The sequence below is a fragment of the Balaenoptera musculus genome, chromosome 19 (genome assembly GCF_009873245.2).
Source record: "Balaenoptera musculus isolate JJ_BM4_2016_0621 chromosome 19, mBalMus1.pri.v3, whole genome shotgun sequence".
NCBI lineage: Eukaryota > Metazoa > Chordata > Mammalia > Artiodactyla > Balaenopteridae > Balaenoptera > Balaenoptera musculus.
This window is the reverse complement of record NC_045803.1, coordinates 3,335,222-3,362,402: the sequence shown is the minus strand read 5'-3', so window position 1 is coordinate 3,362,402 and position 27,181 is coordinate 3,335,222. Positions and strand designations below refer to the sequence as shown.

At 51.0% G+C, this 27,181-nt stretch overlaps 1 protein-coding gene across 2 annotated transcripts; it reads left to right on the top strand.

Moving 5' to 3' along the window:
* Positions 1 to 3,243: 3,243 nt before the first annotated feature.
* BRSK1 (BR serine/threonine kinase 1) lies at positions 3,244 to 27,181 on the top strand. 2 transcript variants are annotated; one of them, XM_036834563.1, is made up of 19 exons: positions 3,244 to 3,379; positions 4,906 to 5,000; positions 5,089 to 5,174; positions 7,172 to 7,312; positions 9,951 to 10,067; positions 10,150 to 10,183; positions 10,269 to 10,337; positions 12,045 to 12,191; positions 12,776 to 12,807; positions 13,144 to 13,314; positions 13,833 to 13,930; positions 14,144 to 14,303; positions 14,529 to 14,589; positions 15,032 to 15,398; positions 15,868 to 15,916; positions 16,006 to 16,129; positions 16,853 to 17,051; positions 25,264 to 25,353; positions 26,852 to 27,181. In XM_036834563.1, the coding sequence occupies exons 1-19, from the start codon at positions 3,244 to 3,246 to the stop codon at positions 27,007 to 27,009; spliced, it is 2,334 nt and encodes a 777-aa protein (XP_036690458.1). In that variant the 3' UTR covers positions 27,010 to 27,181. The 2 variants fall into 2 exon arrangements, with proteins under 2 accessions (XP_036690458.1, XP_036690459.1); XM_036834564.1 differs by lacking the exon at positions 3,244 to 3,379 and having other exon boundaries at positions 5,089 to 5,178.

The window sequence follows — 27,181 nt, the reverse complement described above, 5'->3', positions numbered from 1 at the left end:
GGGCCCTATTAATAATTACAGAATAACAGACAAAAACCAGGACATGTGGTCACCCTGCTTCTTTTTTCTTTTTTTTTTCTGTGGCCACGCGGCTTACAGGATCTTAGTTCCCTGACCAGGGATCGAACCCAGGCCCCAGCAGTGAAAGTGCCGAGTTCTAACCACTGGACCACCAGGGAATTCCCTGGTCACCCTGCATCTAAGGCCCTATTTGATCTGCTTCCTCACCTCATTTCCTCTCACTGTTCCCCTCCAGCTACACTGGCTCCTTCAATCTTCCCGTAACACACCGGGCACACTCCTGCCACAGGACCTTTGCACTGCTGTTTCCTCTGCCTGGAAGGCTCCTGGCACTTTATCTACATGGCTCTGACCCTCATTTTTCTTCAGTGTCCCTTCACTGAGGAGGCCTTTCTTGGCACGCTAGTGAAAATCATATAAAGGGACTTCCCTGGTGGTCTGGTGGGTAAGACTCCATGGTCCCAATGCAGGGGGCCCAGGTTCAATCCCTTGTCAGGAAACAAGATTCTGCATGAATGCTGCAACTGAGTCCGCATGCATGCCACAACTAAGAGTCCGCATGCCGCAACAAAGATCCCACGTGCCGCAACTAAGACCCAGCACAGCCTAAATAAATAAATAAATATTTTTAAAAAAAATCATGTAGAAAATTACTCAATAAACATTTCCTGTCCCCATTCCCTCCTTTAGTTTCCTCTTTATCACTGATCACGACTCTGTAACGTACCATATATTTTGTGCTTTTTTGTTTTGTTTTCTTTGTTTTGTTTTTTGGCTGCGAGGCTTGTGGGATCCTAGTTCCCCTAAAAGGGATCGAACCCGTGCCCCCTGCAGTGGAAGCACGGAGTCCTAACCGCTGGACCACCAGGGACTTCCCAACATACCATATATTTTGATTGTTTATCTTGTTTATCTCTGGCCTCATCCACTGCAGTGAGAGCTCCATAGGACAGGGATCTTTGTTGATTTGGTTCCCTGCTGTACCCTCAACACTGGGAACAGTATCTGGCTTAGATTTGGCACTAAGTATAGATTCATGGAATGAAAGTGGTTGACTAGGAGACTTAAGGTTCATGGGTACACTCTATAGGTGATTTGGAAATTAAATGGGTGCCTAACACCTTTGGGTGTCTGATACAGGGGAATCCCGGATCACGTGGAAATCTAGCTGTGCACATGGATGAGCTATAGTGGGACATATGATTATATTGGAGCCCACATGAAGATCTACGGGATCCAATGGTGGGCACAGAGAATAGACAGGGGCCTAAAAAAACACACAGGGGGGCTTCCCTGGTGGCGCAATGGTTGACAATCTGCCTGCCAATGCAGGGGACACGGGTTCGGGCCCTGGTCTGGGAAGATCCCACATGCCGCGGAGCAACTGGGCCCGTGAGCCACAATTACTGAGCCTGAGCGTCTGGACTCTGCTCCGCAACAGGAGAGGCCGCGATAGTGAGAGGCCCGCGCACCGCGATGAAGAGTGGCCCCCACTCGCCGCAACTGGAGAAAGCCCTCACACAGAAACGAAGACCCAACACAGCCAAAAATAAAAAAAATAATAATAATAAATAAATAATAAATAAAAAATAAAAAAAAAAACACACACACAGGGACCTCAAGGGGTTCTGGAAGTTTCTCTGTAGGAGGATCGTGGATCCTAAATGGAGGTATGGATCCAAGATGATCTAAAAACCGGCACCCTGGGCTGTGGGTGGATACAGGGTCCTGATGCTAGTGGGGAACGGAGGCCTGGGTGAGCAGCTTGTGGGTCTGGGGAAACAGAGATGAGCCTTGGATCAGCAATTCCCCAAATGCTTTCCCTCTCTCTGCTTCTGTCTCCCCTTTTCTCTGCCCCTCCAATCTGTCCCATCTCCCCCCAGCATCTAGCCCTTCACCTGTATGTATCCCCCATCTTTTGTGGTCCCCACCTCTATCTCTCTTTGTCAGTCTCTCTTTCTACATCTCTCTGTCTCTCTCCAGTTCTCCCTCCACCTGTCTCTCTGTTTTGTTCCTCCCCCCTGGTCCCTTTCCATCTCTCTCTCCCACTTTTCTCCTGCTCTCTGACCCTCCATCCTCCCCTGCCATCTTCCCCTGTGCCTTACCTTTACATCTTGCCCCTCTCTGCCCCCATCCCTCTATTTTTGTTAATTTCTCTCCCCCATCTCTCTGTGTCTCCACTGCTGTCTCTCTGTGGTCTCCCCTCCATTACTCTGGGTCTCTCCCCATCTCTGGCTCTGTTTTCTCTGTTCATCTCTCTTCGCATCTGTCTCTCCATATCTCTCTGCCTCTATCCCCCACCCCCTACTCCCTGTCTCTCCAACTCTCTTTCCCTTCATCTCGGTCTCTCTCCATTTCTATCTCTGGTTTTCTGCATCTCTGTCTCTCCCCATCACCTTCTCTCCTTTTCTCCATCTCCCTGTCTCTCTGACCACCCCCCATCTCTCCTGTCTCTGCCTGTCTCTGGCTGCCTGCGTGTTCCCCCATCTCCCTCTCTTGCCCCATCCCTGTTTCTGGTGGTCTCCATCTCCCTTGCCATCTGTCTCTTTCCCTGACTCCTGTCAGACTTCATCTCCCTTTGTGTAGCTCCACCTCAGCCCCTGCGTGTTTGCTCCGCATCTCTGTCCCTCCATCGTCTCTCCTGCATCCCTGCATCCCTCCCAGCATCCTCCCACCTCCTCTCCATCCCTCCAGCTCCCAGGCCCGCCCCCTGCCCCCGCTCCTCCCTCCCCCCTCCGAAAGGGTTAACTTTGGGGAAGGGCCCGGAGTCCCCGGATGGTGATGTCAGCGTGCGGGAGAGAAAGGACGAGGTGGCGGGGGGAGGCGGAGAGGAGGAGGAGGCGGAGGAGAGAGGGCGCGTGGGGGGGCGGGGGGGACCTCGGCCTGCAGCATCCGCCGGCCCGCACCTCAGACCCCCCCGGCGGGGGGAGGCGCAGGAAGGGGGGGGCCGGCCAGGGACGGGCTGGGGAGGGGGGGCCGCGCAGCCCCCCCGGGCCATGCTGACTCCCGGGGCCTGACCCCCCCGGGCCAGCCCCCCCTCCCCCAGCTCCGCGGCCCGCCGACTGGGGGGGGGCCCAGCCCAGCCCCCTGGGGACCCCCGGAGAGGTGGGGGGCAGCCGGGGGGGCCGGGACGGAGCGGTCGCCGGCCCCCACCGGAGGGACGGGGCGACCGGCCGCAGGGGGGGCGGCCGGGGGGCCGGTCGGGCCGGGACCAAGGGCATCATGTCGTCCGGGGGCAAGGAGGGGGGCGGGGGCTCTCCTGCCTACCACCTCCCGCACCCACACCCACACCCACCCCAGCATGCCCAATATGTGGGCCCCTATCGGCTGGAGAAGACGCTGGGCAAAGGACAGACAGGTGAGTCAGGGGAGGGGACACCTGGTGCGGGGGCGAGGGGAGATAGGGGATAGAGGGCGGGACTCATGGGTACTCAAAGGGCAAGGGCTGGCCGCTCAGACCCCTGAGTCCCTCACAGAGAAGGGACTTGGGGTCCAGACTGCCGGGTCCCTAGGATGGAGGGGGGTGAGGGCTCAGACTCTGGGGTCCTGGGGAGAAGGAAGCTGGGGGCCTGGACTCCTGGGAGGAGGTGCTGGGGCCCAGAGGCTCCCACCCTTTGGGGGCAGAGGTTGGGGGGTCCGAGGCCACAGTGGGAAAGGGACCTCGGCCTGCAGCCAGGGTCTGGGCCGGGAGCTGAGGTCCTTGGTGCAGTACAGCCGCAGGCCGGGGTGAGGTGCTGGGATGGGGGTGCGCCTCAGGAAGCTGCTTCTCTCTGCACTGTCCTCTGGCCTAGGAGGGCCTCTGTTGGGGTTACAGGGGGACTGAAGCTGGGGCGATGAGGTCTACAGCATTCTGCCCCTTCTCCAGCATGCTGGCTCAATGTGGGAACCAGGAATGGAGAGGTGGAAAGGTGGATGCAAGTGGCAAATCCCTCAGGAGTGGCTGTGGATTGGGGGGGGGGGGTCATCTTTCACTGTTGTTAAGCCTCTGTAACCTCTTTCCTGCCAGGTGGGAGGTGGGTGGGTGTAAGACAGGAGCTGAACACCTGTGTTCTGGGTACAAGGTTCAGGATTGGGTCCAGGATCTCTATGAAGCTGAGGGTCAGGGCTGGGAGAGGATCAGACTCCATATCCTAGTGCAAAAAAAGTGTGAAGGTGTTGCTGACCTGAATTCCTGAGTTATGGGGGAGGAAGGGGCCATGGGCCTGGACTTGGGGGTCTGAGGGAAGAGGGGCTGGGGGCTTGGACTCTTGGGTCTAAGGGAGGAGGAGGCTGGGGGCCTGTACACCTGGGTCTGTGGCTTTGGGGCTTACCCTTGGGGAGTGGGGATACCCTTGGGGTGTGCATGCTTCCAGCTACAGCTGCTATTAAAAGAAGATCAAAGAAGGGGATTGAGAGGTCAGGGTTTGAGAGGAGGTGGAGGAGGATGGTCTGGGAAGGGGGCAATCATAAAATTATATTCCTTGGGAGACATGGTGTCTCCAGAAGATTAAAGGGCAAAGAATTCAAGGAAGTGATGGGTTGAGAGAGAGAGAGGTTTGTTTGAAGGAGGCAGATTGGAGGAGACAAAACTACGGAGACTCAGTGAGGCAAGAATATGTGGAGAGAGGAACTTAAATCGAGGGTAGCTGTGGAGGGAGGGGGAGGCAGGTAGGTGGATGGACAATCAGAAGGAACAGAATTGGGCAACAGGGAGCAGGAAGAGAATTGCGTTTGGTGGGAATGGCGGCTGTCAGCCGCAGGCGTTCAGGTGAGAGTGATTCAGGCCACCGTTAAACAGCCAGCAGGGGAAGAAAGAGGAAATGGGGTGGCAAGGGAGGCTTAGGAGCCAGAGGCGGGGAGAATGCCCTGGGAGCACAGCCCACGTTTTCAATCCCAATCCCCCAGGTCTGGTTAAACTCGGGATCCACTGCATCACGGGCCAGAAGGTTGCCATCAAGATTGTGAACCGGGAGAAGCTGTCCGAGTCAGTGCTGATGAAGGTGTGTCTGTGTGCTGGGGGAAGAGGGGACCCTTTGGGGCTGGGGGCAGGGAGGGAGGCAACGCTGACCTCCATTCCTTTTCCCCCAGGTGGAGCGGGAGATTGCCATCCTGAAGCTCATTGAGCACCCACATGTCCTCAAGCTCCACGACGTCTACGAGAACAAGAAATATTTGTAGGTATTTATAGACACCCAGCCCCCCATGTGCCCTCCCCAAGTTCCTAGGGTGAGACATTTCCAGAAACAAGGCATGGAGGGGCCTGGGGAAACTTGAGCTCTCCTGGCTGGGCCACTGAAGGCCCAGTTCCTTCCTTACTGCACAAGGACAACCCCCCCCACACACACTCATAACACTCCTTGTTCCCACACTGAGCTGGCCTGACGCTACAAGCCGATTGTGCCCCAGCAACAGGACAGCTAAGCCTGAGCCATCCCGAGTGGGGGACAGAGGCTGATCCTCCCCCTTCCTCTCCAGCCCCAGTCCCTCGCCCTACTGCACTGCAGGGAACACTCGAAACTGGATCATCCTGATGCCCTCAGCCAGACCCAACTTGCTAAGGGCAGATCCCTTTCCTATTTGCTAGGGCAATGGGGCCTAGCAAAGCCCCAGGCCTCTTCCCAAACCCCCTCTCTGGAGCACTGGAGGCTCCCTTCGTCCCCCAGCATAACTCTGGGTGCTATGACTGGACACCCCAACAATGGTCTCCTTAGGAGTTCTAAGTCTGCATCTCAAAGTTGATTACTCCCCTTAGGATGGGGGTGGGGTCCAGCTGTCCAGACTCCAGACAATAGACCTTTGTCTGGACTCTGGTGACCCAAGGGACAGCTGGACTGGGCAGCGAGAGAGGGGACAACCCCCTGCCCCCACCAGGCAGTCCCCAGGATGAACCAACTCCAGCACCCATCAGATGCTAGGTTGGATTTCCCTAGGAAGGAAGCTGGCCAGCCCCAGGTACTCATGGGAATTGTAGTCCTCAGGCTTCCCCAGGTGTGGCGGCAGGGAGGGGCCATTGTCCCTGATTGGTGGAGCTATCACTCTCACTCCACCATCCTTGTGGGGAGGGAGGGTCCATGGGAGTTTGTGCTTCACAGAGGAACCTCAAGTTTTCCAAGAGCTCATAGAAATTGAGCTTTTGTTTTCCAGGCGCTGATGGGAATTAGAGATTTAGCCTCCCAGAGCCTGATGGGATTTGGAGTGTTTAGAATCCAGGTGGCTGATGGGAATTAGAAGTCTCTATGTCCCAGAGGCTTATGGGAGTTGGGAGTTTTTAACCTCTCAGGAGCTGAAGGGAGTTGTAGTCTTTTACTTCACAGAAGTTGACTTAGATTGGTGCACAAGGCAATCGTTTTGGCCAAGAGTTAATGAGAATTCAAGTTTCTTCATCCCAGAGGCTTATGGGAATAAGAGGCTTGGCTTCCCAGGGGGTAATGGGAGTAGGTAGGGGTGGGGGTGGGGGTCTTCATTTCCCAAAGTCCTGTGAGAATTGGGGGTCTCCTCCAAGTGCTGATGGAGTTGCCTTATCTCCTGAAACAACTAGGAGTCAAAGTATTAATACTCCTGAAGTTGACATGGGAGTCTGTGCTGCCCAGGGCTAATGGGAATTGAATTTTGGCTTCCCAGAGGCTGATGGGAATTAGTGTCTCTTTCTCTCAAGGACTGATGGGAATTGGAGTCTTTACCTCCCAGGGGTTGATGGGAGTTGTAGGCTATAGCTCACAGATGTTGACTGTTCATTTGGTACACACTGCAAATATCATTATCCAAAAATAGATTAAAATTCCATTATCTGCATCCCAGAAACTAATAAGAATGAGAACTTTGGCTTCCCAGAGGCTGATGGAAATACAGGGCTTTATTTCCTAGGGGCCTATGAGAATTGGGATCTCTGACCTCCAGGTGCTAATGGAATTGCCTTATCTCCTGAGGACAACTAATCAAAGTGTTGACCCCTGAAACTGACATGCTGACCAGGGCTAATGGGAATTGAGTTTCTGTTTCCCAGAGGCTAATGGGAATTGGAGCCTCCTCCTCCCAGGGGCTCATGAGAATTGGGATTCTCTGCCTCCAGGGGCCAATGGGATTGAGGTCTTGTGCTTTTGGAAGAGAGAGACCAGGCTCTTTGGTCCTCCACATGCCCCTTCCAGCCCTCTGCCTCCTCCATGTCCCCCAGGTACCTGGTTCTGGAGCACGTGTCTGGAGGTGAACTGTTCGACTACCTGGTAAAGAAGGGGAGACTGACCCCCAAGGAGGCCCGGAAGTTCTTCCGCCAGATCGTGTCGGCGCTGGACTTCTGCCATAGCTACTCCATCTGGTGAGGGGGCAGGTTGAGGGGAGGCCAGAATGAGCACTGCCCAGAAGGCAGGCCCTTGGGAGCACATAGCAGGCTGCCTGGAAGCCAGAGTCCTGCAGCCCCCAAATAAATCTTTTATCCCTTTTTCAGAATTGAGATGTAACTCTCACATCATAGGGACTTCCCTGGTGGTCCAGTGGTTAGGACTCTGCGCTTCCACTGCAGGGGGCATGGGTTCGATCCCTGGTTGGGGAACTAAGATCCCACAGGCCCCACGGCACGGCCAAAAAACAAAACAAAAAAACCCTCACACATCATAAAATTCACCCCTTGAAAGCGTACAGTTCAGTAGTTTTTAATACGTTCACAATGTTGTGCGTCACTACTACCTAATTTTAGAACATTTTCATCACCCCAAAAATCACTACCCACTAAGCAGTCACCTTGCCCCACCCCCAGCCCTGGGTAACCACTAATCTACTTTCTGTCTCTGCGGATTTACCTATTCTGGACATTTCCTATCAATGGAATCATACTATATGTAGTCTTTTTGTGGCTGGCTTCTTTCACTTAGCAAAATGTTTTCAAAATGTTGTAGTATGTATCAAGAACTTATTCCTTTTCACAACTGAGTAATATTCCATTGTATGGATATGCCATGTTTTATTTATCCGTTCACCAGTTGATGGACATTTTGGTTGTTTCTTCTTTCTGGCTATTATGAATAATATGGACATATGAACATCCACATGCAAGTTTTGGCGTGTGCCTGTGTTTTCAATTCTCTTGGGTATATACCTAGGATTAGAATTGTTGGGTCATATGGGAACTCTTTATTTTATTTTTTTATTTTTTGACCACACCGTGCGGCTTGTGGGATTTTAGTTCCCCAACCTGAGATTGAACCCAGACCCTCAGCAGTGAGACCACGGAGTCCTAACCACTGGACCGCCAGGGAATTATGAGAGCTCTATGTTTAGCCTTTTAAAGAAGTGCCAGACCATTTTCCAAAGCAGCTGTATCATTCAACATCCCTGCCAGCAGTCTGTGAGGGTTCCAATCTCTTGCCACTTGTTATTATCTGACTTTTTGATTATACCTATCCTAGTGGGTGTGAAGTGGTATCTCACTGTGGTTTTGATGTGCATTTCCATGATAGCTAATGATGTAGAACATCTTTTCATGTGCTTATCGGCCATTTGTATATCTTCCTCAGAGAAACATCTGTTCAGATCCTTTGCCCATTTTTAATTGAGTTATTTGTCTTTCTGTTACTGAGTTGTAAGAGTTCTTTATTCCAGAATAAGGGATAATTCTAGGAATAACTCCTAAGAGTTACTTATTCTAAGAACAAATCTTTTATCAAATGTATATTTTTCAAGTAATTTCTCCCAGTTTGTGACATGCTTTTACATTTTTTACAACAATATCCTGTGAAAAGCAAAAGTGTTACATTTTGATGAATTCTGGTTTGTTGATTGTTTTCCTTTTACAATTCATGCTTTTGCTTTCCTATTTAAGAAATATTTGCCCAGGGACTTCCCTGGCGGTCCAGTGATTAAGACTCCACACTTCCACTGCTGGGGGCACGGGTTCAATCCCTGGCGGGGAACTAAGATCCCACATGTTGCGCGGTATGGCCAAAAAAAAAAAAAAAAAGAAAGAAATATTTGCCCAGCTCAAGGTCACAAAGGTTTCCTCCTGTGTTTTCTTCTAGAAGTTGTATAGTTTTAGCTCTTGCATTTAGGCCTGAGATCCATTTTGAATTAATTTTTGTATACGGCGTGGGGTAAAGGTTGAGGGTCATTTTTTTTTTGCATATAAATGTCCGTATGAAAAGATCTTCCTTTCCTCATTGAATTGCTTTCAGCTCTCAAAACAAGATATTCAATATGCAGCATTTTAATGATTAATTAAGGTGCAAAATAGATGCCTCCAGTTCATCTTTCAGCCTCATCTGTTTGCACACCTCGCTCTCTGGGATGGGGATCACGGTGGAGGGGCTGAGATCTGGGAGTAAAGCTTGGTGATGAAAAGGCAGCCCATTTAACTTGTCAACACCTTAAGTGTCTTGACTCTGACATTAAAAACACTGGCCTCCAGGGGGCGATAGTCAACAGATTTAACAAGTATGACCCAGTTAAGGACCACTTCCAAGAGAAACTGTAGAATCTTCCGCCCCACCTCCCCCAGATATTAACCCTTACATCCTGAGGAGTTTGTCCCCGGGGTGGGGGAGAACCAGTGATGGGCTTGGGGTGGCAGTATTTTTTTTTATTATTCAGCATTGAAATATTTGAATGTTTTAAGAACCAGCTCAGTATCATCTGCCTGCTTACCTCAAAATATCTCACTTCACACATATTCAAATATTTGTGGATAAAATGATACGCTGTGTGGGGTCTCCTACAAAATCGTCCAGTGGGGGAAGGAGAGCATATGTAGGGATAGAGATAAGAGAAGATTTGCCCCGAATTGATAATGGGTGAAGCTAGTGGGTGGGTACACGGGGCTTCCTATATTCTTGTTCCACCTTTGGGGCATGCTTGAAAACGTCCCTAATTAGAAGTTTCCAGACATGTCCCCCCCTGAGAATAGTGAATGGGGCCTTGGCTTCTGGGAAGAGGGCAGAGGCCTGAGTCCCACCGTCCTGTCTCAGCCACAGAGACCTGAAGCCTGAGAACCTGCTTCTGGACGAGAAAAACAACATCCGCATCGCGGACTTCGGCATGGCGTCCCTGCAGGTGGGGGACAGCCTCCTGGAGACCAGCTGTGGGTGAGTGGGGGCCCGGCCTCCTACGCCCCAGGGAGGGGGTCAGAAGCCGGCCAGAAGCTCATACCACCTCTCTCTCTCTCAGGTCCCCTCACTACGCATGTCCAGAGGTGATTAAGGTGAGTGAGGGGCAGGTGGAGGGGAGAGAGGAGCGGAGGGAGCCTGGGAGAGATGAACGTGATGGCTGGTCCTTCTGCCTTCCAGGGGGAAAAGTACGATGGCCGCCGGGCGGACATGTGGAGCTGTGGAGTCATCCTCTTCGCCCTGCTTGTGGTAAGGCGCTCCTCACCTCTCCTGCCCCGTTTCTAGAACAGTCCTGCCTGGTGGAAGCACAGAATATTTACTTCCATCCTCACCTCAGGGGTTGTTTCCCAAATATTTAACTGGTACCAGGAAGGTGGGGGTATTCACCAACAGAGCAAAATCCTGGGGGCACCCCTCTCTGTGCCTGGAGCTAACCGTTCAATCACAGAACTGTGAGATAGCCCAGGCGGGTCCCCCGGAAAGGGATGGGGCAGCCAGGAGGACTTGGAGCACTTGGGAAAGTGGCTGTTTACTAACTGATCCTGATTACAGTACTGTAATGATTAATAGAACCAGACTGGGGAATATCAGCCTGGCTCCTACCACAGGGCCTTTGCACCTGCTCTTCCATCCCTGCCAGCCCTGTTGCTCACCTAGTTAATACTAGACTTCTTTTAGCTCCCAGCTCAATTGTTGCCCTTCCAGGAAGCCTACCTGGCCCCCTTCACTCCCCCAATGTGGTCAGATTTCCTTGTGGTAGTAGGCTATCTCCTTCCTGGCAGCTAACAGAGTTGTCATTGTGTGTGTAACTCCTTGAGAGATATCTCTCTGTGATTTCCCCTCCTCTTCAAGGCATTTGGATTTAATCGTCCACCCTAATGCCTGGACGATTTCACCTCCAGATCCTCAATGAATTATATCTGCAGAGACCCTATTTGTAAACAGGGTCATATTCTGAGGTTCTGGTAGACATGAATTTTGGGGGCACACCACTCAGCTTGCTACACTCCCAGATTCCCATAGGCCTCGCTCAGCCCAGTCTGTGCTCCAGTGTCACCTCAATCACTCCATCACTATATAGCTCCCTCACCAGCCTCTCCCACTCTTGGGTGTGAACTGTAGGAGGACAAGGGCTTGCTTTGTTCACTCCTAGATCCTTGACCTGTAATGGACGCTCACTTTTTTAAAATGAATGAAGATTACCCCTCCTGAAACTAGGGAGAAGCATGTTTTCATTTTTTTAAATTTATTTATTTATTTTGCCACAACTTGTGGGATCTTAGTTCCCAGACCAGGGATTGAACCTGGGCCATGGCAGTGAAAGCCTAGAATTCTAACCACTAGGCCACCAGGGAACTCCCTGGGAGAAGCATGTTTTTAAATTTATTTATTTATTTATTTTTGGCTGTGTTGGGTCTTCGTTTCTGTGCGAGGGCTTTCTCTAGTTGCAACAAGTGGGGGCCTCTCTTCATCGCGGTGCGCGGGCCTCTCACTATCGCGGCCTCTCTTGTGGAGCACAGGCTCCAGTCGCGCAGGCTCAGTAGTTGTGGCTCACGGGCCTAGTTGCTCCGCGGCATTTAGGATCTTCCCAGACCAGGGCTCGAACCCGTGTCCCCTGCATTGGCAGGCAGATTCTCAACCACTGCGCCACCAGGGAAGCCCTGCAGCATGTTTTTAAAGGACAGCCTCCAAGCTGCGGCCGCAGCCTCTTAGGCGCTGGAGCCAGACTGCCCGTTGTCAAATCCCTGCTCTGCCACTCAGAGCTAGATGGTCTTGGGCAAATTGCTGGATGGTTCCGTGCCTCAGCTTCCCCACCTGCAAAGTGGAGATAGTAATGGCTCCCTACCTCTTGGGGCTTGCGGTGAGGACTAAATGTGTCAATGCGTGTGAGGCGCTTAGGCACTCGCCTGGAATATCATAAGCTCTGTGTGTGAGGGGTCTTTATTTCTCACACAGGGGGCTCTGCCCTTCGACGATGACAACCTCCGCCAGCTGCTGGAGAAGGTGAAACGAGGCGTCTTCCACATGCCCCACTTCATTCCTCCAGACTGCCAGAGCCTCCTGAGGGGGATGATCGAAGTGGAGCCGGAGAAAAGGCTCAGCGTGAGTTGGGGGGGCGGGGATGGAGGGACAGTGGGTGGTGGGGACAGAATCCCTAGGGGAGTCATGAGGATGGATTTCCAGACCTGCCCGTCAGTCCCTAGGGTGACGGCTGGGAGGGTCATCGCTGGCTGAGCCCTGGCCCCGACACACACACACACACACACACACACACACACACACACACACACACACACACACACACACACACACACACACACACACACACACACACACACACACACACACACACACACACACACACACACACACACACACACACACACACACACACACACACACGGAGTGCGCATGCGCTTACCGGCCCTACCGAGGCGGAACGGAGCGAGGCAGGTTGCCACTGCGCATGCGGGACCTGTAGCCCGGCCAGTCCCGAGTAGTCAGAATGCGCCGCACAGCCGCCACTAGGGGGAGACATGAGCTGTCGTGCTGTCGTACTGCCCTTGGTTGGGGGAGGGGAGGGGGCACGTTAGGGACCCCCAACATCACCCAGTCTACTTTCACTGCGTGCCTACTGTGTTCAAACGATCTCACTTCTGCTTCTCTACGACCCACGCCCCTCACAGCTGGAGCAAATTCAGAAACATCCCTGGTACCTGTGAGTATGGGGGAACTGGACACCTGGGTCCCTGGCGGAGGGAGAGGACCCCAAATATCGTGGGTTCCCAAAGCAGGAGAGCCGGCTAGGGGGCGGAATGCCGAGGGTCTTGAATAAGGAGGGGCTAGGGACTCGAACTTCTGGGTCCTAGGGGAGGAAGACAGAGGTAGAGAAGAGGTTGGGGCCGAACTCCTGGGCCTGGACTCCTGGGTGTGAGGGGGGAGAGGCCGGGGCCCGGACTCCTGGGTTCCCAAGAAAGGAGCAGGCTGGGACCCGGGACCCCTGAGTCTCCGCTGAAGGAGACGCCCGATTCGCTACAATTCTTCTCCTCCCCAGGGGCGGGAAACACGAGCCGGACCCGTGCCTGGAGCCAACCCCAGGCCGCCGAGTGGCCATGCGGAGCCTGCCATCAAACGGAGAGCTGGACCCTGATGTCCTGGAGAGCATGGCTTCACTGGGCTGCTTCAGGGACCGCGAGCGGCTGCATCGCGAGCTGCGCAGCGAGGAGTAAGACCCCCCCCCCCCAACACATAACACCCTGGCCACATGGGGTGAGCTGCTGCAGCTCTCCCGACAGCCGGCAGGGGGCGCGCCGGGGCCTTGCGCACTCGCAGACTCCCCTGATGGGGAGGTCCAGGCCACTAGAAAGGGCGTGGCTCAAAGCTCCCGCGAGGAGCTGTTCTAGGGGGAACCAGGAGGGAGTGGTAGGACCAGTGGGAAAAAGAAACGATGCTGAAGAGTATTAATAGATGCTGAGGCCAACTTAGTGCCTCACATAGTGCTTACATATAGTAAGTGCTCAGGTGTTAGCATAATTATTATTAACGTTGAGTAAAATGAGGCTGAGATGTACACTGAGACAAAGGGACCAACCCTATTGATACCTAGGAGAATGGAACCGTAGACAGAGAAACTGAGTGGACTGAGCCCCACAGAGCCACAGACACAGGGAGGGGATGAGACCATCTCTGGGACCTGACCTTTGACCCCAGTGCTCTCCTACCCGCCCCTCCCCCCCCCCATAGGGAGAACCAAGAAAAGATGATATATTATCTGCTTTTGGATCGGAAGGAGCGGTATCCCAGCTGTGAGGACCAGGACCTACCTCCTCGGAATGATGTTGGTGAGAAGGGCAAGGCTCGGAGTCCAGACCCCAGATTCCTGAGGGAAGAAAGGGCTGCAGGCCTTGAGCTTCTGCGTTTAGACTCCCTGACTTGCTCTGTGACCTTTGTCAAAACCCCTCGCCACTCTGAGCCTCAGTTTCCCCATCTGTACGAGTGCCATGTACAGCTGGACCAGTGTATCTTTTGATTGGGTTGAAACTCTCGGCCCTCAGACCCACCCCGGAAGCGTGTGGATTCCCCCATGCTGAGCCGTCACGGGAAGCGGCGACCAGAGCGGAAGTCCATGGAAGTCCTGAGCATCACGGATGCCGGGGGTGGTGGCTCCCCGGTGCCCACCCGACGGGCCCTGGAGATGGCCCAGCACAGCCAGAGGTGGGAGCCCCTGCCCCTCCAGTGGGATCCACAGCCCTGGGTGGGGAGGGAGTTCAGGGCTCTAACCCCATACCCACCTCAAAGGTGCTGTGTGATTGGGACAAGTCTCCTCCCCTCTCTGGGCCTCGTTTCCTCATCTCAAAGGAGTGTGGAAGGGAGAGGACATCTGAGCCTTCTGAAACCCTCCCACCTGATTTTTTTTTTCTTAATCTGTCCTGAAAACAGATCCCGTAGTGTCAGTGGAGCCTCCACTGGTCTGTCATCCAGCCCTCTGAGCAGCCCAAGGGTAAGGCCAGGTCCCAGATGGATTAAGAAGGGGTAAGCGGGTGAAGGCACTGTGGAGCAAAGATGGAACAGCAGAAATTACAACTCCCATGAAGTCTTGGGACGATGCCTCCTTGCCCCTAAAGGGCCAAAGACCCAAGGGCCTCATTAGTATTTTAGTCCATTGGCCATTTCCCACCTTAACAGGATAGCGTTTTCAGTGTGTCTGAAGGGTTCCATTTATTCAGTTAACAAAAGCTAGTTGAGCGCCTACTGGGTACTAGTCACTGCTGGGTTTACAGTCAGCATGATAGAAAAAGTCCCTGCCCTTCCCCTCAACAATGGGGGTTGGGGGAAATAACTGGACTACAAGTTCCAGCATGCTTTGGGGTGCACCTCTGTGAGTCTGTGCTAGTGGGCCTAGAGCCTCCTCCACCCTCTCACCCGACTCCACCACTCCGCAGAGTCCGGTCTTTTCCTTCTCACCGGAGCCCGCTGGAGATGAGGCGCGGGGTGGGGGCTCACCGACTTCCAAAACGCAGACGCTGCCTTCTCGGGGCCCCAGGGGTGGGGGCGCCGGGGAGCAGCCCCCTCCCCCCAGTGCCCGCTCCACACCCCTGCCCGGCCCCCCAGGCTCCCCACGCTCCTCCGGGGGGACCCCCTTGCACTCGCCCCTGCACACGCCCCGGGCCAGCCCCACTGGGACCCCAGGGACAACGCCGCCCCCCAGCCCCGGCGGTGGCGTCGGGGGAGCCGCCTGGAGGAGTCGTCTCAACTCCATCCGCAACAGCTTCCTGGGCTCCCCACGCTTTCACCGGCGCAAGATGCAGGGTATGGAGGTCCTTTGGGGGTGAAGGGGCTGGGGATGCGGACTCCTGAGTCCTAATGTGGGGGGGGGGGGGCTGGGGTCTGACATCTGGGTCCCCGGGAAGGAAGAGGCTGGGGGCCTGGACTCACACATCCTAGGTGAAGATGCTGTTGTGAGCAGAGATTCAGGTGTTGGGGAGAGAAGAGGCGGGGCCTCCAACTCTGGAGGAGGAGCTCGTCTGAAAGACACGCCCCTTCAGTGCTCTGGCTCACCTTCCCATTGGCTCATAGCTAGCAAGCCTCACCTCGGGAGGCGTGGCCTAACCAGGGGCCCATCCCTAGAAGGAACATCATGCCGTGTGCCATTCGGGGTTTAGCTGCTGGGAAGTGAATAGACTCTGGGGGCTGGAACCTCTGGTTGGAGGCCACTGCTGGCCTGTGTGCTGGACACCAGGATGATGGACATGTGTTGACCATGCTCTCCCCTCCCCAGTCCCCACTGCCGAGGAGATGTCCAGTTTGACGCCAGAGTCCTCTCCAGAGTGAGTCTGACAGGGAAGAGGGGCAGGGGGGTGGATTTCATTCCCTTAGCCCCCTCCCGACCCACCTCCAACCATTCCCTCCCACTCAGGCTGGCAAAACGCTCCTGGTTCGGGAACTTCATCTCCTTGGACAAAGAAGAACAAATATTCCTCGTGCTAAAGGATAAACCTCTCAGCAGCATCAAAGCGGACATTGTCCATGCCTTCCTGTCGGTGAGGGGCCTGGGTCCCCATGCAACCTCGCCGCCACAGAACTACAAATCTCAGCAGCCTCTGGGCTTCACCACCTTAGCACTGGCCTGAGTTCCACCTGGGGCTCATGAGATTTGTAGTTTTCCAGCCCGAGTTGGGCTTGGTCGTTGTGGGGGCATGGAGGCAGGAGAGGTTTATTGCGCCCTGGGGCTTGGAATTGGTGAAACAGGATCCTGAATTACAATTTCCCACGTATTAGCATCCACCGAGGACTAGTGAGTTTCCTAGCCATTTCCCTACCACCAGGTCTGAGATTGGCAAAAGGAACTACTTTTTCCAGTGGACTCTAGGGCTGTCCACTGGGTCCTGTGGTTTTTTTGCTTTAGGGTCTCATGGGACTTAAAGTTTCTGAGACAGATGTGACTTTAGCCAGTGTTTGTGGAGGAAGGAAGAAGTTTGTTTCATGTGGTTCTGGAGCCTGGGGTTGGCACCAGATATGAGAACCCTTATTACCTCGGGATTCAGTTGCTCAATCATTCCTCTGATGCCCTGTTTATAAGGCAGAGAAAACTACGAATCCCAGCGGACAGTGGGGCCTCCCAATGCCTTTCCTGTTATTCTTTCCCCCTGGTGGCTGAGGGGACTGGTAGTTTCTTGGGCAGAGCTGGTCATAGGGCTGCTCATCCATCCCTTGGAGTCAGGTCGCTGAAATCACCCCCTCCTTTTGTCCCCCACCTCTCTCAGATCCCCAGCCTGAGTCATAGTGTGCTGTCACAGACCAGCTTCCGGGCTGAGTACAAGGCCAGTGGTGGCCCCTCCGTCTTCCAGAAGCCCGTCCGCTTCCAGGTGGACATCAGCTCCTCTGAGGGTCCAGAGCCCTCCCCACGGCGGGACGGCAGCAGTGGTGGTGGCATCTACTCTGTCACCTTTACTCTCATCTCCGGTAAGTTTCCCTTGATGCGGCTGCCCCCAGCCTGGTGTGTGGGATGCTCAAAAGAGCTGAGATAGGGCAGCAGCCCAGGAGGGCAGCAAGCAGGAGGAGGAGATGGTGCTGACGCTGTGAGCCCCGTCCTCTCCCAGACCCCCCACATCCTCTCCTTCACAACATGCCAAGTGCTTTACGTGCACTACTTCCTTGAAGCTTCCCAGCAGCCTTTGAGGTTTCACAGAGAAGAAAACTGCATCCTAAAGAGGTAAATTGACTTGGCCAGAGTCACACTGCAGACCGTGACAGAGCTGGGGCTCAACCGAGGTCTCCTGACCTCAAAGCACTGGGCTCTTCCTAGATTAAGACTGTGATGTTCTGCTGTCAAAACTAATTCCTACACCCAGAGCAGACATCACCAATCGATCACAGCACTTCTTTCTGCTGAGCTCTACTGCAGGCAGCCACAACCAATCAAGAGTTGGCACAAGAGATGAAAACCACAGAAGTGCCTTGCTTCCAATTCTGCTTGGTCCCTGAGTCCTGATAACAAGAGTTTGGATAATGAGGAACACCTCTGTTTGCTGTCCTTGCCACCAATCTTAACATGGCACATCTGGGAGATGAGCTTGTTCCTAGAGTTTTTAACGAAGCTGCTATGGGGCACTGGGGAATTACATCACCGAAATGAACTATGGCTCTTTTTTTTTTCTTCTTTAAAGACTAACATGCAGAACTTTCTCAATGTTAAGATTTTTTTCCCTCCCATTTACTTTTCTTATGTTTCTGGGTCTTCATGGCCTCAACTAGAACCCGTTTAAATAGAAAACAATGCACATCATTATTTTAAGTCGAATCTTCCTTAGTCCCACTTGCAAACCATGGATTTATGCCCAGCCCCAATAGGGGGATTTTGAGGCAACGGAGAAGAGTCCTTTGCTGGGTGGCGGGACTGGTTCCACAGGGTGGGAGCGCCTTCCCTGTCCCCAGCCCCATGTCAGTCTTACTGATGAAAAAATTAATCAGTCCATCTAAAGAAAAAGAAAATTTTATTCAAGGCAAACTGAGGATTATAACTGGGGAACAGCCTTTCAGAAAGCCTTAGATGATCAAATATTTGGTCCCTCGATGCAAAGGTGGTTGCTTACTTGCCCTGAGTCCATCCTGTTCCTTGATGTTGAGTTTTAATAGCCAAGTTATTTCTTTCCTTTTAGGGGGTTGTACTAGTAAGATGTCTGGCATGGACTAAAGGTCAATTCCAAGTTGTCCACTAGGACTTATGCCAATTTTATCTTGTATTTGCATTGTGCATGTTCATGATTAGGCAGTAAATACAGGCGTCAATTTACAAAACTAGAATTTAATATCCACTGAAATGTAATCTTTTTCTTTCTAAAATTACCCTCATTTCTACCAAATATAGCCAAATTAAGACTAATTTGTTTGCAAAATAAGTCTGGTTAATTGACCACATAAGCTGTTTTATTTATTTATTTATTTTTCTAAATTTATTTTATTTATTTACTTTTGGCTGCATTGGGTCTTCATTGCTGCACTGGGGCTTTTTCTAGTTGCAGTGGGCAGGGCCTACTCCTCGTTGTGGTGTGTGGACTTCTCACTGCAGTGGCTTCTCTTGTGGAGCATGGGCTGTAGGCATGTGGGCTTCAGTAGTTGTGGCACGCCAGCTCAGTAGTTCTGGCACGCAGGCTCAGTGGTTGTGGCGCACAGGCTTAGTTGCTCTGCGGCATGTGGGATCTTCCCGGACCAGGGCTTGAACCCGTGTCCCCTGCACTGGCAGGCGGATTCTTAACCACTGTGCCACCAGGGAAGCCCCTATTTATTTATTTATTTATTTATTTATTTATTTTCTGGCCTCACCACACAGCTTGTGGGATCTTACTTCCCTGACCAGGGATCGAACCCGAGTCCACAGCAGTGAAAGCTCGCATCCTAACCCCTGGACTGCCAGGGAATCCCAAACATAAGCTGTTTTAAATTGGCTGTGCTGGAACTTTTCATAAAGGATCTCAGATTGAATTTTTTTTTTTAAGAGTATAGTTGATTTACAGTGTCATGTTAGTTTCAGGTATATAGCAAAGTGATTGAGTTTTACGTATACATATATTCATTCTCAAATTGAACTTTTTTTAAAGATTGATTTATTATTATTATTATTATTATTATTATTTAAAATTTTTGGCTGCATCGGGTCTTAGTTGCAGCAAGCGGGATCTTTGTTAAGGCCTGCGGGATCCTTCTTTGGGGTGCGTGGCCTCTTCGTTGCAGAGCGCGGGCTTCTCTCTAGTTGTGGCGTGTGGGTTTTCTCTTCTCTAGTTGTGGTGCCCGGGGTTCCAGAGTGCGTGGGTTCTGTAGTTTGTGGCACGCGGGCTCTCTAGTCGAGGCACACAAGCTCAGTAGTTGTGGCACGAGGGCTTAGTTGCCCCGCAGCATGTGGGATCTTAGTTCCCTGACCAGGGATCGAACCTGCGTCCCCTGCATTGTAAGGTGGATTCTTTACCACTGGACCACCAGGGAAGTCCCTCAGATTGAACTTTTAAAAAACCTCTTGAGGCCAGGAAATCCATGCCAAGGATGTGTCACAGACTCCACCTGAGATATCTATGTATTTGGATGAATTCCTCTCTTTTTGAGTTCCCTAAAATACCTTGGGCTTCTTGCACCTCTCAGGAGGTGGCTTTCCTTATCTACCTGAGAAAGCTGCTGGGAACCTAAGAGTTTCCAAAATCTGGAGACAACAGGTAAAGAGAAAAGGTAAATGTTTCAATTCTGCTTATAAAGGAATAATTTACCAAATTGCTGCAAGTCAAGTCATAATTAGGTTGAGGGGAAGGGTTTCCTTATATCTGGAAAACACAGATTAAAAACCAGCAATATTTCAGACAAAACCCCAAAATTATAACCATATTCATCAGTTCTCTCAGTCCTATGTGACTAATTCTTGATCTTAATCTTCATAACAGTTTTATGAAGCCACCAGGTTTTCCATTAGTATGCTTTAATTTCTTACCCAGTTCAACAGTATGATCTGAAAGTTATCAGAAACCTGTACTTGTCAAAAAGTCCTTTCTATGAATCTTCTTGACAATGAAGCATTTTTTTTTGGCAAAAGCATCAGAGTACAACAATAACTGTCTATAAATGACAAAAGACGTTAATAGTCAAGGTTAAAGACCTGATTCCAATGCGATTGACAAATGAACTTTGTTACTGCTGTGACATATGTTTTAAAATAATTACTAGAATTATGATTGATAACATTTTATCAGGACATACCAGATATTTAGGAATTCTATATAATTTCTAGAATATATATATTAATGACATTTGTCTATACGATACAACCTAAGAAGTTTTATAACCTCTCATTTGACAATGCTTCCCATGTAATTTAACATACAAAATAAACTTAATTAGTTTAATATTTCTCTCTGAGATGCTCCAGGGGCCCTCTCTGAAGCATCCCAAAGTTAGCTAGAGGTCAAAAGAACTTCGATTAGAATTTGATATTTGGAAAGTTCGTCAAAATATCAAAAAGAGGACTTCCCTGGTGGCGCAGTGGTTAAGAATCCGCCTGCCAACGCAGGGGACACAGGTTCGAGCCCTAGTCCAGGAAGATCCCACATGCCGCGGAGCAACTAAGCCCGTGCACCACAACTACTGAGCCTGCGTTCTAGAGCCCGCAAGCCACACCTGCTGAGCCCGTGTGCCACAACTACTGAAGCCTGCTCACCTAGAGCCCGTGCTCTGCAACGAAGAGAAGCCACTGCAATGAGAAGCCCGCGTGCCACAAGGAAGAGTAGCTCCCGCTCGCAACAACTAGAGAAAGCCTGTGCGCAGCAACGAAGACCCAACGCAGCCAAAAATAAATTATTTTTAAAAAAAAATCAAAAAGATTTCAAAACACTTGGTCAAATAGGACATAGGTCACTGTATTCACTTAACCAAAGTCACAAAAAAGATTTCAAAAGCAAATACTGAAAGTTGTAACAGATTACCAGCTAAAGAAACTTTACAATCTGTTTTCAAAAGCAGATCAATATTTTCAGAAAACTTTGTCCTCTTAATAGAGAGAAAACCAAATTCAGGTTTTGTAACACTTTAATACTAAAATTCATTTATGGGAATTCCCTGGCAGTCCAGTGGTTAGGACTCGGTGCTTCCACTGCCGGGGGCCTGGGTTTGATCCCTAGTCAGGGAACTAAGATCCCACAAGCCGCACGGTGTGGCCATAAGTAAATAAATAAATATAAAATTCATTTACTTAATTAAATTCAATTTAATCTTAGCCAACCCTGAACATGCACAAAACTTTTTCCTCGGGGTTTCTTTTCCCTTAACAAAAGGTATTTCCTTTCTTCATACTGTCTTTTACTGAAAATATACCTTCCACTTTTCTTGCATACCGAAACGTTTATTTTGGTAGCTTTAGTTACACGTGCATAATTCTTAACCTTAAAACTTAGTTTCTAGCACAAACTAAGTAGTAAGCAAGTATGAACTTTTACATTAGCATCCCATAGGTTAGCAAACGTATAAATACTGTTTATAGTTTCTAGAAAAAGTGTCTTTTTTTTCCACAGAACATGTTTTAGTGTGGCATCAACCATATTTATTAATAGTCCTAATTACCTTTAGTTTCTCTGTAAAAGGAAGCATATATTCAGTAATTACTGTTCCAGTATCTTATTTGGAAAGGATCTGGATATTCAATGGATTCCTGTAGTTTAACTTAGTTTAGCAAAACTCCATGAAGTTTCAAGTTATCAAAATCTGGAGAGACTACTTTAGATAGACATTCCCAAAACATAATTTTTCCTAAGGAGCTTACCTAAAAGTGCTTATCTCATTTACATCTATTTTATTTACTGAAAAGTTTCATCACATCTAGTTATTTTTCTTGCTGACAAACTTTGTAACAGGGATAATATCTCATTTATTTGATTTCTAGTAAACCTAGGTACACTAAAAATATTACACTTAACGCTGATGACTCTAAAGACATGTCTGTATTAATTAATGCAACAAGCTTCAGCTAAATTTTAGTACCAGATATTAATGCTATACCCAATATTTCCCAGTTTACGCAAACCTGAAAGTCATTGGGGTTAGTTTTTTTTCTATTTCGGAGAATTTATATAAGTGCCTAATTTCCTTTCCTTGTAAGTGTAATTTCCACTTACAAACTAATTTTGGCAATAACACGTTTTCAACACATATATAGATACCTACAAACACACAGACAGACACGTACAAACACACAGACACCCCCCAGTTTCCATTCCAAAATGTCAGCCATGAATCAGTTACAATAATGTAAAACCCATCTGTTACAAAACAGGTTGGATTCAAATTACCTGTCTCCCTTTTGTTCTTTCTTTTTATAAGAATTACCTTTCCTGAAATTTGCATTTTTAAAAGATGGTGGAATTAAGAGTTCCTGGAGGAGACTAGGTAGAATATTTGCATATCAAAGGCATTGGAGGAGAAAGGCAAGTTCTCCTAGAAGGACTTTGTTCCCTTAAGGCCAGAATTTTTTTTTGTTTCCAATACTTACGAGCCTCTTAAGATAAAGAGGGAAGGTTTTGGGAGTGGTAAAAGGATTGGTGGGTTTTGGATTGTTTCTGGAGCCGCACCTCTGGTCCGGTAAAGACTAGATTTGTAAAACAGGGACGGTTCTTAATTCCTTAAAGAACTGGGTGGCCACCTCAGTGACTGATCAAAGGACTGACATACCCATTCACCGATGTTGGAATGTTTTACTTTCCCTCGTTTAGCTTAGGTGAGAAGGCTCCCCCCACCCCCCATATTCCTATCAGGCTCTGAATTTCAGCTGTGGTCAGTTTAGTCACACTGGTGGCCTCCCATCTTGGTAATCCATTTACAAACACTTCTGAGCATCCTTCCTGGGTTTTAAGAAATTTTTTAACTGCGGCCAGTCAGTTAGGCCTTTGATCTGAAGAGGCTCACCTACAGCCTCAGGTGGTCCCATTTCTAAAGGTAACCATTTAAGGGCATCGTCAGAGTGGACAGGCACTTCAGACAGAATTATTAGAATGAGTACTCAAAGGAGGATAGAGAGGAGCAGTAATGTTTTAGTTACCTTTTATGTCATTGATCTTTCATTAGCCTTCTGCAACAAATCTTTCAATGAGACCATTTTTTTTGGCCACATCACACGGCTTGCGGGATCTTAGTTCCCCGACCAGGGATAACCAGGGATCGAACCCCGGGCCCCTGCAATGAAAGTGCTGAGTCCTCACCACTGGACCACCAGAGAAGTCCCTCAGTGAGGCTATGTTGGAATTTTGAAGACTTTCAAAATTCTAAATATGAATGACAATAGGAAAATAAGATGAGAGGTCTCTAAAATTTTACAGTTTAGAAGTTTTTCCAATTCAAAAGATCCTAGAAGCTAGCGCTACAAATATTTTCCCCTGCTCACCTAATTTTAAAAAAGACAAAAACTCTTAACTACTGTTGTTTCCAGTAGACCCTGCAGACAGAGGTCCAGGAGACTGCAGGGTTTAACTGCGCATGAAAAATCAGTTTTGGGGTGCTTAAAGGAACCCATCTTGGGGGCTTCCCTGGTGGTCCAGTGACTAAGTCTCTGTGCTCCCAATGCACGGGACCTGGGTTTGATCCCTGGTCAAGGAACTAGATCCCACATGCCGCAACTAAGAGTCCGCTTGCCACAACTAAAAGATCCCACGTGTCGCAACTAACAGCCGGTGCAGCCAAATAAATAAATAAATTTTTTTTTTTTTAAAAAAAAGAAAAGAAACCTATCTTGGCCATTTCAGGACAGATTTCCTTTAATTCCAATTAAGTAGTTGCAAACATACATAAGCCCAGCTGGTATTCCCATTGGTGGCTGTCTGCACGGGAGCTGTTTGGCCTTTGAGGCACAATTTCCCATTGTTAATGTCATAGCCTAATTCAGATATGAAATATGATCTAAACAACTTTCTGAGGGCAGTGTGGTGGATTGTATGTGCACTGCATCTGAGTCTAGCTCCCCAAGGAGTTACCCGCGGGTTACTTCGACTCTTTTACCTGTCTCGGTTTCTCCCTGCAACAGCCTAAAACCATCACAGGTGCTCCGAGTTCTAGGTTATCAGCCTCTGTTGCCCATCCCCCCTCACACCTCCACGAGCAGTATTTACTTAATGGTTATGGTGGGTCTCCCTTTTTCTTAAGAGCTGAATAATTCAGTCTCTCATTTCACTAGCAAAAGTTTTGTTCAGACCGTATAGCAACTTGTTTTTATTTTTTCAATTCAAGCCAAATGTATTTATTTTATTTTTTATTTTTTGGCCTCACGGTGGGGTGGGGGCATGCGGGATCTTAGTTCCCTCACCAGGGATCGAACCCACGCCCCCTTGCAGTGGAAGCCAAGGAGTCTTAACCACTGGACTACCAGGGAAGTCTTCCATTCAAGCCAAATTTAACAAAAACCCAGCCACCTATGTTTCCCTGGGCCTCTTGCCCAGACTCCCAGGTCCTGCCTAGGGAATACACCGGTGCCCCTTAAGACTCCAAGTCTTAAGTGAAAACAGCTTGAATAAAATTTTCAGGATCATCACTCAAACAACGAGATCCAGCTTTCAGGAGAACTCGTCAGAACACCTGAGGAGTACCGAGAAGCCGGGGCGGGGGGTGGGGGGGGTGGGGGGTGGAGAGGGTGGGGAGGTGGGGGGGTGGGGGGTGGAGGGGTGGGGGGGCAATGGGCCCATGCTGGTACTTAGCGCTGGTTCCGGTAGACTCCAGGTGCCCTCTGCTGGGTGTCTCTCATATCCTGCCGGCTACGCCATGCACGGCAACGAAAAAGTTAATCGGTCAATCTAAGAAAAAAGTGGAAAACTTTATTCGAACCAAAGTGAGGATTATAACCCAGGAATGGCCGCTCAGAAAGCTCTGAGAACTGTTCCGCCATTAGAGGTCAAACCGAGGGCTGTACATTAAATGACGTGTTATTGACAGTTTACACAATCCAGGTACAAAGCGAGTAGTGGGTCATGGGTCTTCGTGGCCCCTGACAAGATTAAAAAGGTTACCTCCTAAGCAGGTGTGGTTAATGCAGGTGCACAGCACACACTAAAGGGGAGGGAGGAGGCCCAAACCAGCAGAGAAAATTGTTGTGTTTGAAGTTTCTCGTCTTGTTGTAAAATATGGATTTTGTTCCATCAGTCTGTTTCCCTGCCCCTTCCAGGTCCCAGCCGTCGGTTCAAGCGGGTTGTAGAGACCATCCAGGCTCAACTGCTGAGCACTCACGACCAGCCCTCCGTGCAGGCCCTGGCAGGTGGGAGGCACCTTGGGGCACCCGTGGGGCGGAGGGGAGACTTCCTGGTGGCCAGGTGCTGCAGGGGGGGTGTTACTGGCGAGGCTTCAGCTGTGGGGCAGCAGGGCCCACCTGCTGTCGCCCTTAGGTCCTACCTGCAATGCTGGGAGCAGGTTCCCAGAGAGGCTGGGGCTGAGCTCCGAGGGAACCAGGCCATCCTGAGCCTGAGAAGGCCTCACCAGGGAGGGGACCTCCAGGGATCCCTAAGGGGATGACCCGTCTCTGTCTCAGAGGTAGCGGAGCTTTCCGCTAACAGAGGCTCCTGAACTGTGTTCTGGAGGAGGGTGGCCGGCCATCCTGGTTTGCGCAGGATGGAGAGGTCCCTGGGATGCAGGAGTTTCAGTGCTAAAACCGGAACAAGTTGGTCATCCTCTCTGCAGATGCTCAGACTCTTCTGGCCCTGCTGGGCCTGGCTTTCAAGGACTTGGGCATCCCCCCGGGAGTGGGCGAGGTCTGTGCTCCAGGGGGAAGGGGCTTCCCTTCACCCACCAGCCCCGGTCATCATCGGGAGCAGAATTCCCTAGCAACCAGGGATCAGCGAGGCCAGGGTCACAAACAACAAACTCCGTACTTCAAACAACATCAATTTATTATCATACAGTCCTGGAGATCAGAGGTCCCACACAGGCTAAGCAGGCTAACACCAAGGCACCTGGCGGGAGGGCCTCAGTAGTAGGGAGCTGGAGAAACTCTACCTTCTGTTAGTCTGGTTCCCCAGGGCAACCAGAAGTGAGGAAGGCCCCCTGAACCTCTCCAGACCCGGTTGCCAAGGAAAGCTGGCCTTGACAACCAGAGTTCCTAAAAGGGCATGCATTCAAAGATGTAGGACCCACAGACACCCAGGGCCCGAGCCACATGCCTTACAAGGGGAGTGGGGCAATGCGGGACCTCTGGGTCCGCCCCAAAGAGGGGGAGCCCCATTGGTTGCTATGGCAACAAGGCCTCCAGCAATCAGTGTCTCTTAAGGGGCTGGCCTCTGCTACAGGTACTATTTTGGGCCCTACAGAAACTACTGCATGGCTACTGGCAACCAGCACTGCCACCGCAGTCCCCTAGTCTGGGGCAGTGAGGCCCCACAGAAAGATAACCCCAGTCAGGCAGGCCCAGCTGGGAGAGCCCGAGACCCCCAAACAATCTGCTGTGGGCTCCGCTGGGCCCCATTAACAACCAGTGGAAAGTAATGGGGCCCTTTGGCCATGATCGGGGGACTCAGACGGTGCTGTAACCAGAGTCTCTGAGGATGTCTCCTGAGCTGGGCCGGCCAGGTCTCACTGGGGCGTGGCCTGGCTTCCAAAGCCTTAGGTTTGGGGGCGCCTGGGACACGTGCCTTGTTGGTCTAGGGAAGCCAGGCCTGGTTGCTGGCGTGTGTGACCCCTGGCAGCCACCTCCCCTGCTGGAGCACGTCCCTGGGCTCGGTACCCCTGGGGTTCCTGAAGCCAGATCGCTTCCTCCCCCACAGACGAGAAGAACGGCGCCCAGACCCGGCCTGCCGGGACCCCGCCCCGAAGCCTGCAGCCCCCGCCCGGCCGCCCAGACCCAGAGCTGACCAGCTCTCCCCGCCGAGGCCCCCCTAAGGACAAGAAGCTCCTGGCCACCAACGGGACCCCCCTACCCTGACCCCAGGGGGCCGGGGAAGGAGGGGCGCCCCCTCCACCCCCCTTCCCTGCCCCCCAACTGTGAATCTGTAAATAGGCCCCAAGGAGTACGTAGGGAGGGGGGAGACACAGCAAACCCGGCCTTGCCCTGCAGGGATAGGGCTCAGGGGGCCGTGCCCAATGGGGGTGGTTCT

What these genes read in the sequence shown, in the direction of transcription:
- BRSK1 (XM_036834563.1), top strand. Translation starts at nt 3,244, where the DNA reads ATGTCGTCCGGGGGCAAGGAGGGGGGCGGGGGCTCTCCTGCCTACCAC. An exon ending in CGCGAGCTGCGCAGCGAGGA is followed by an intron (nt 13,315 to 13,832) that starts GTAAGACCCCCC and finishes CCCCCCCCATAG; the next exon opens with GGAGAACCAAGAAAAGATGA. An exon ending in TTGTCCATGCCTTCCTGTCG is followed by an intron (nt 16,130 to 16,852) that starts GTGAGGGGCCTG and finishes CACCTCTCTCAG; the next exon opens with ATCCCCAGCCTGAGTCATAG.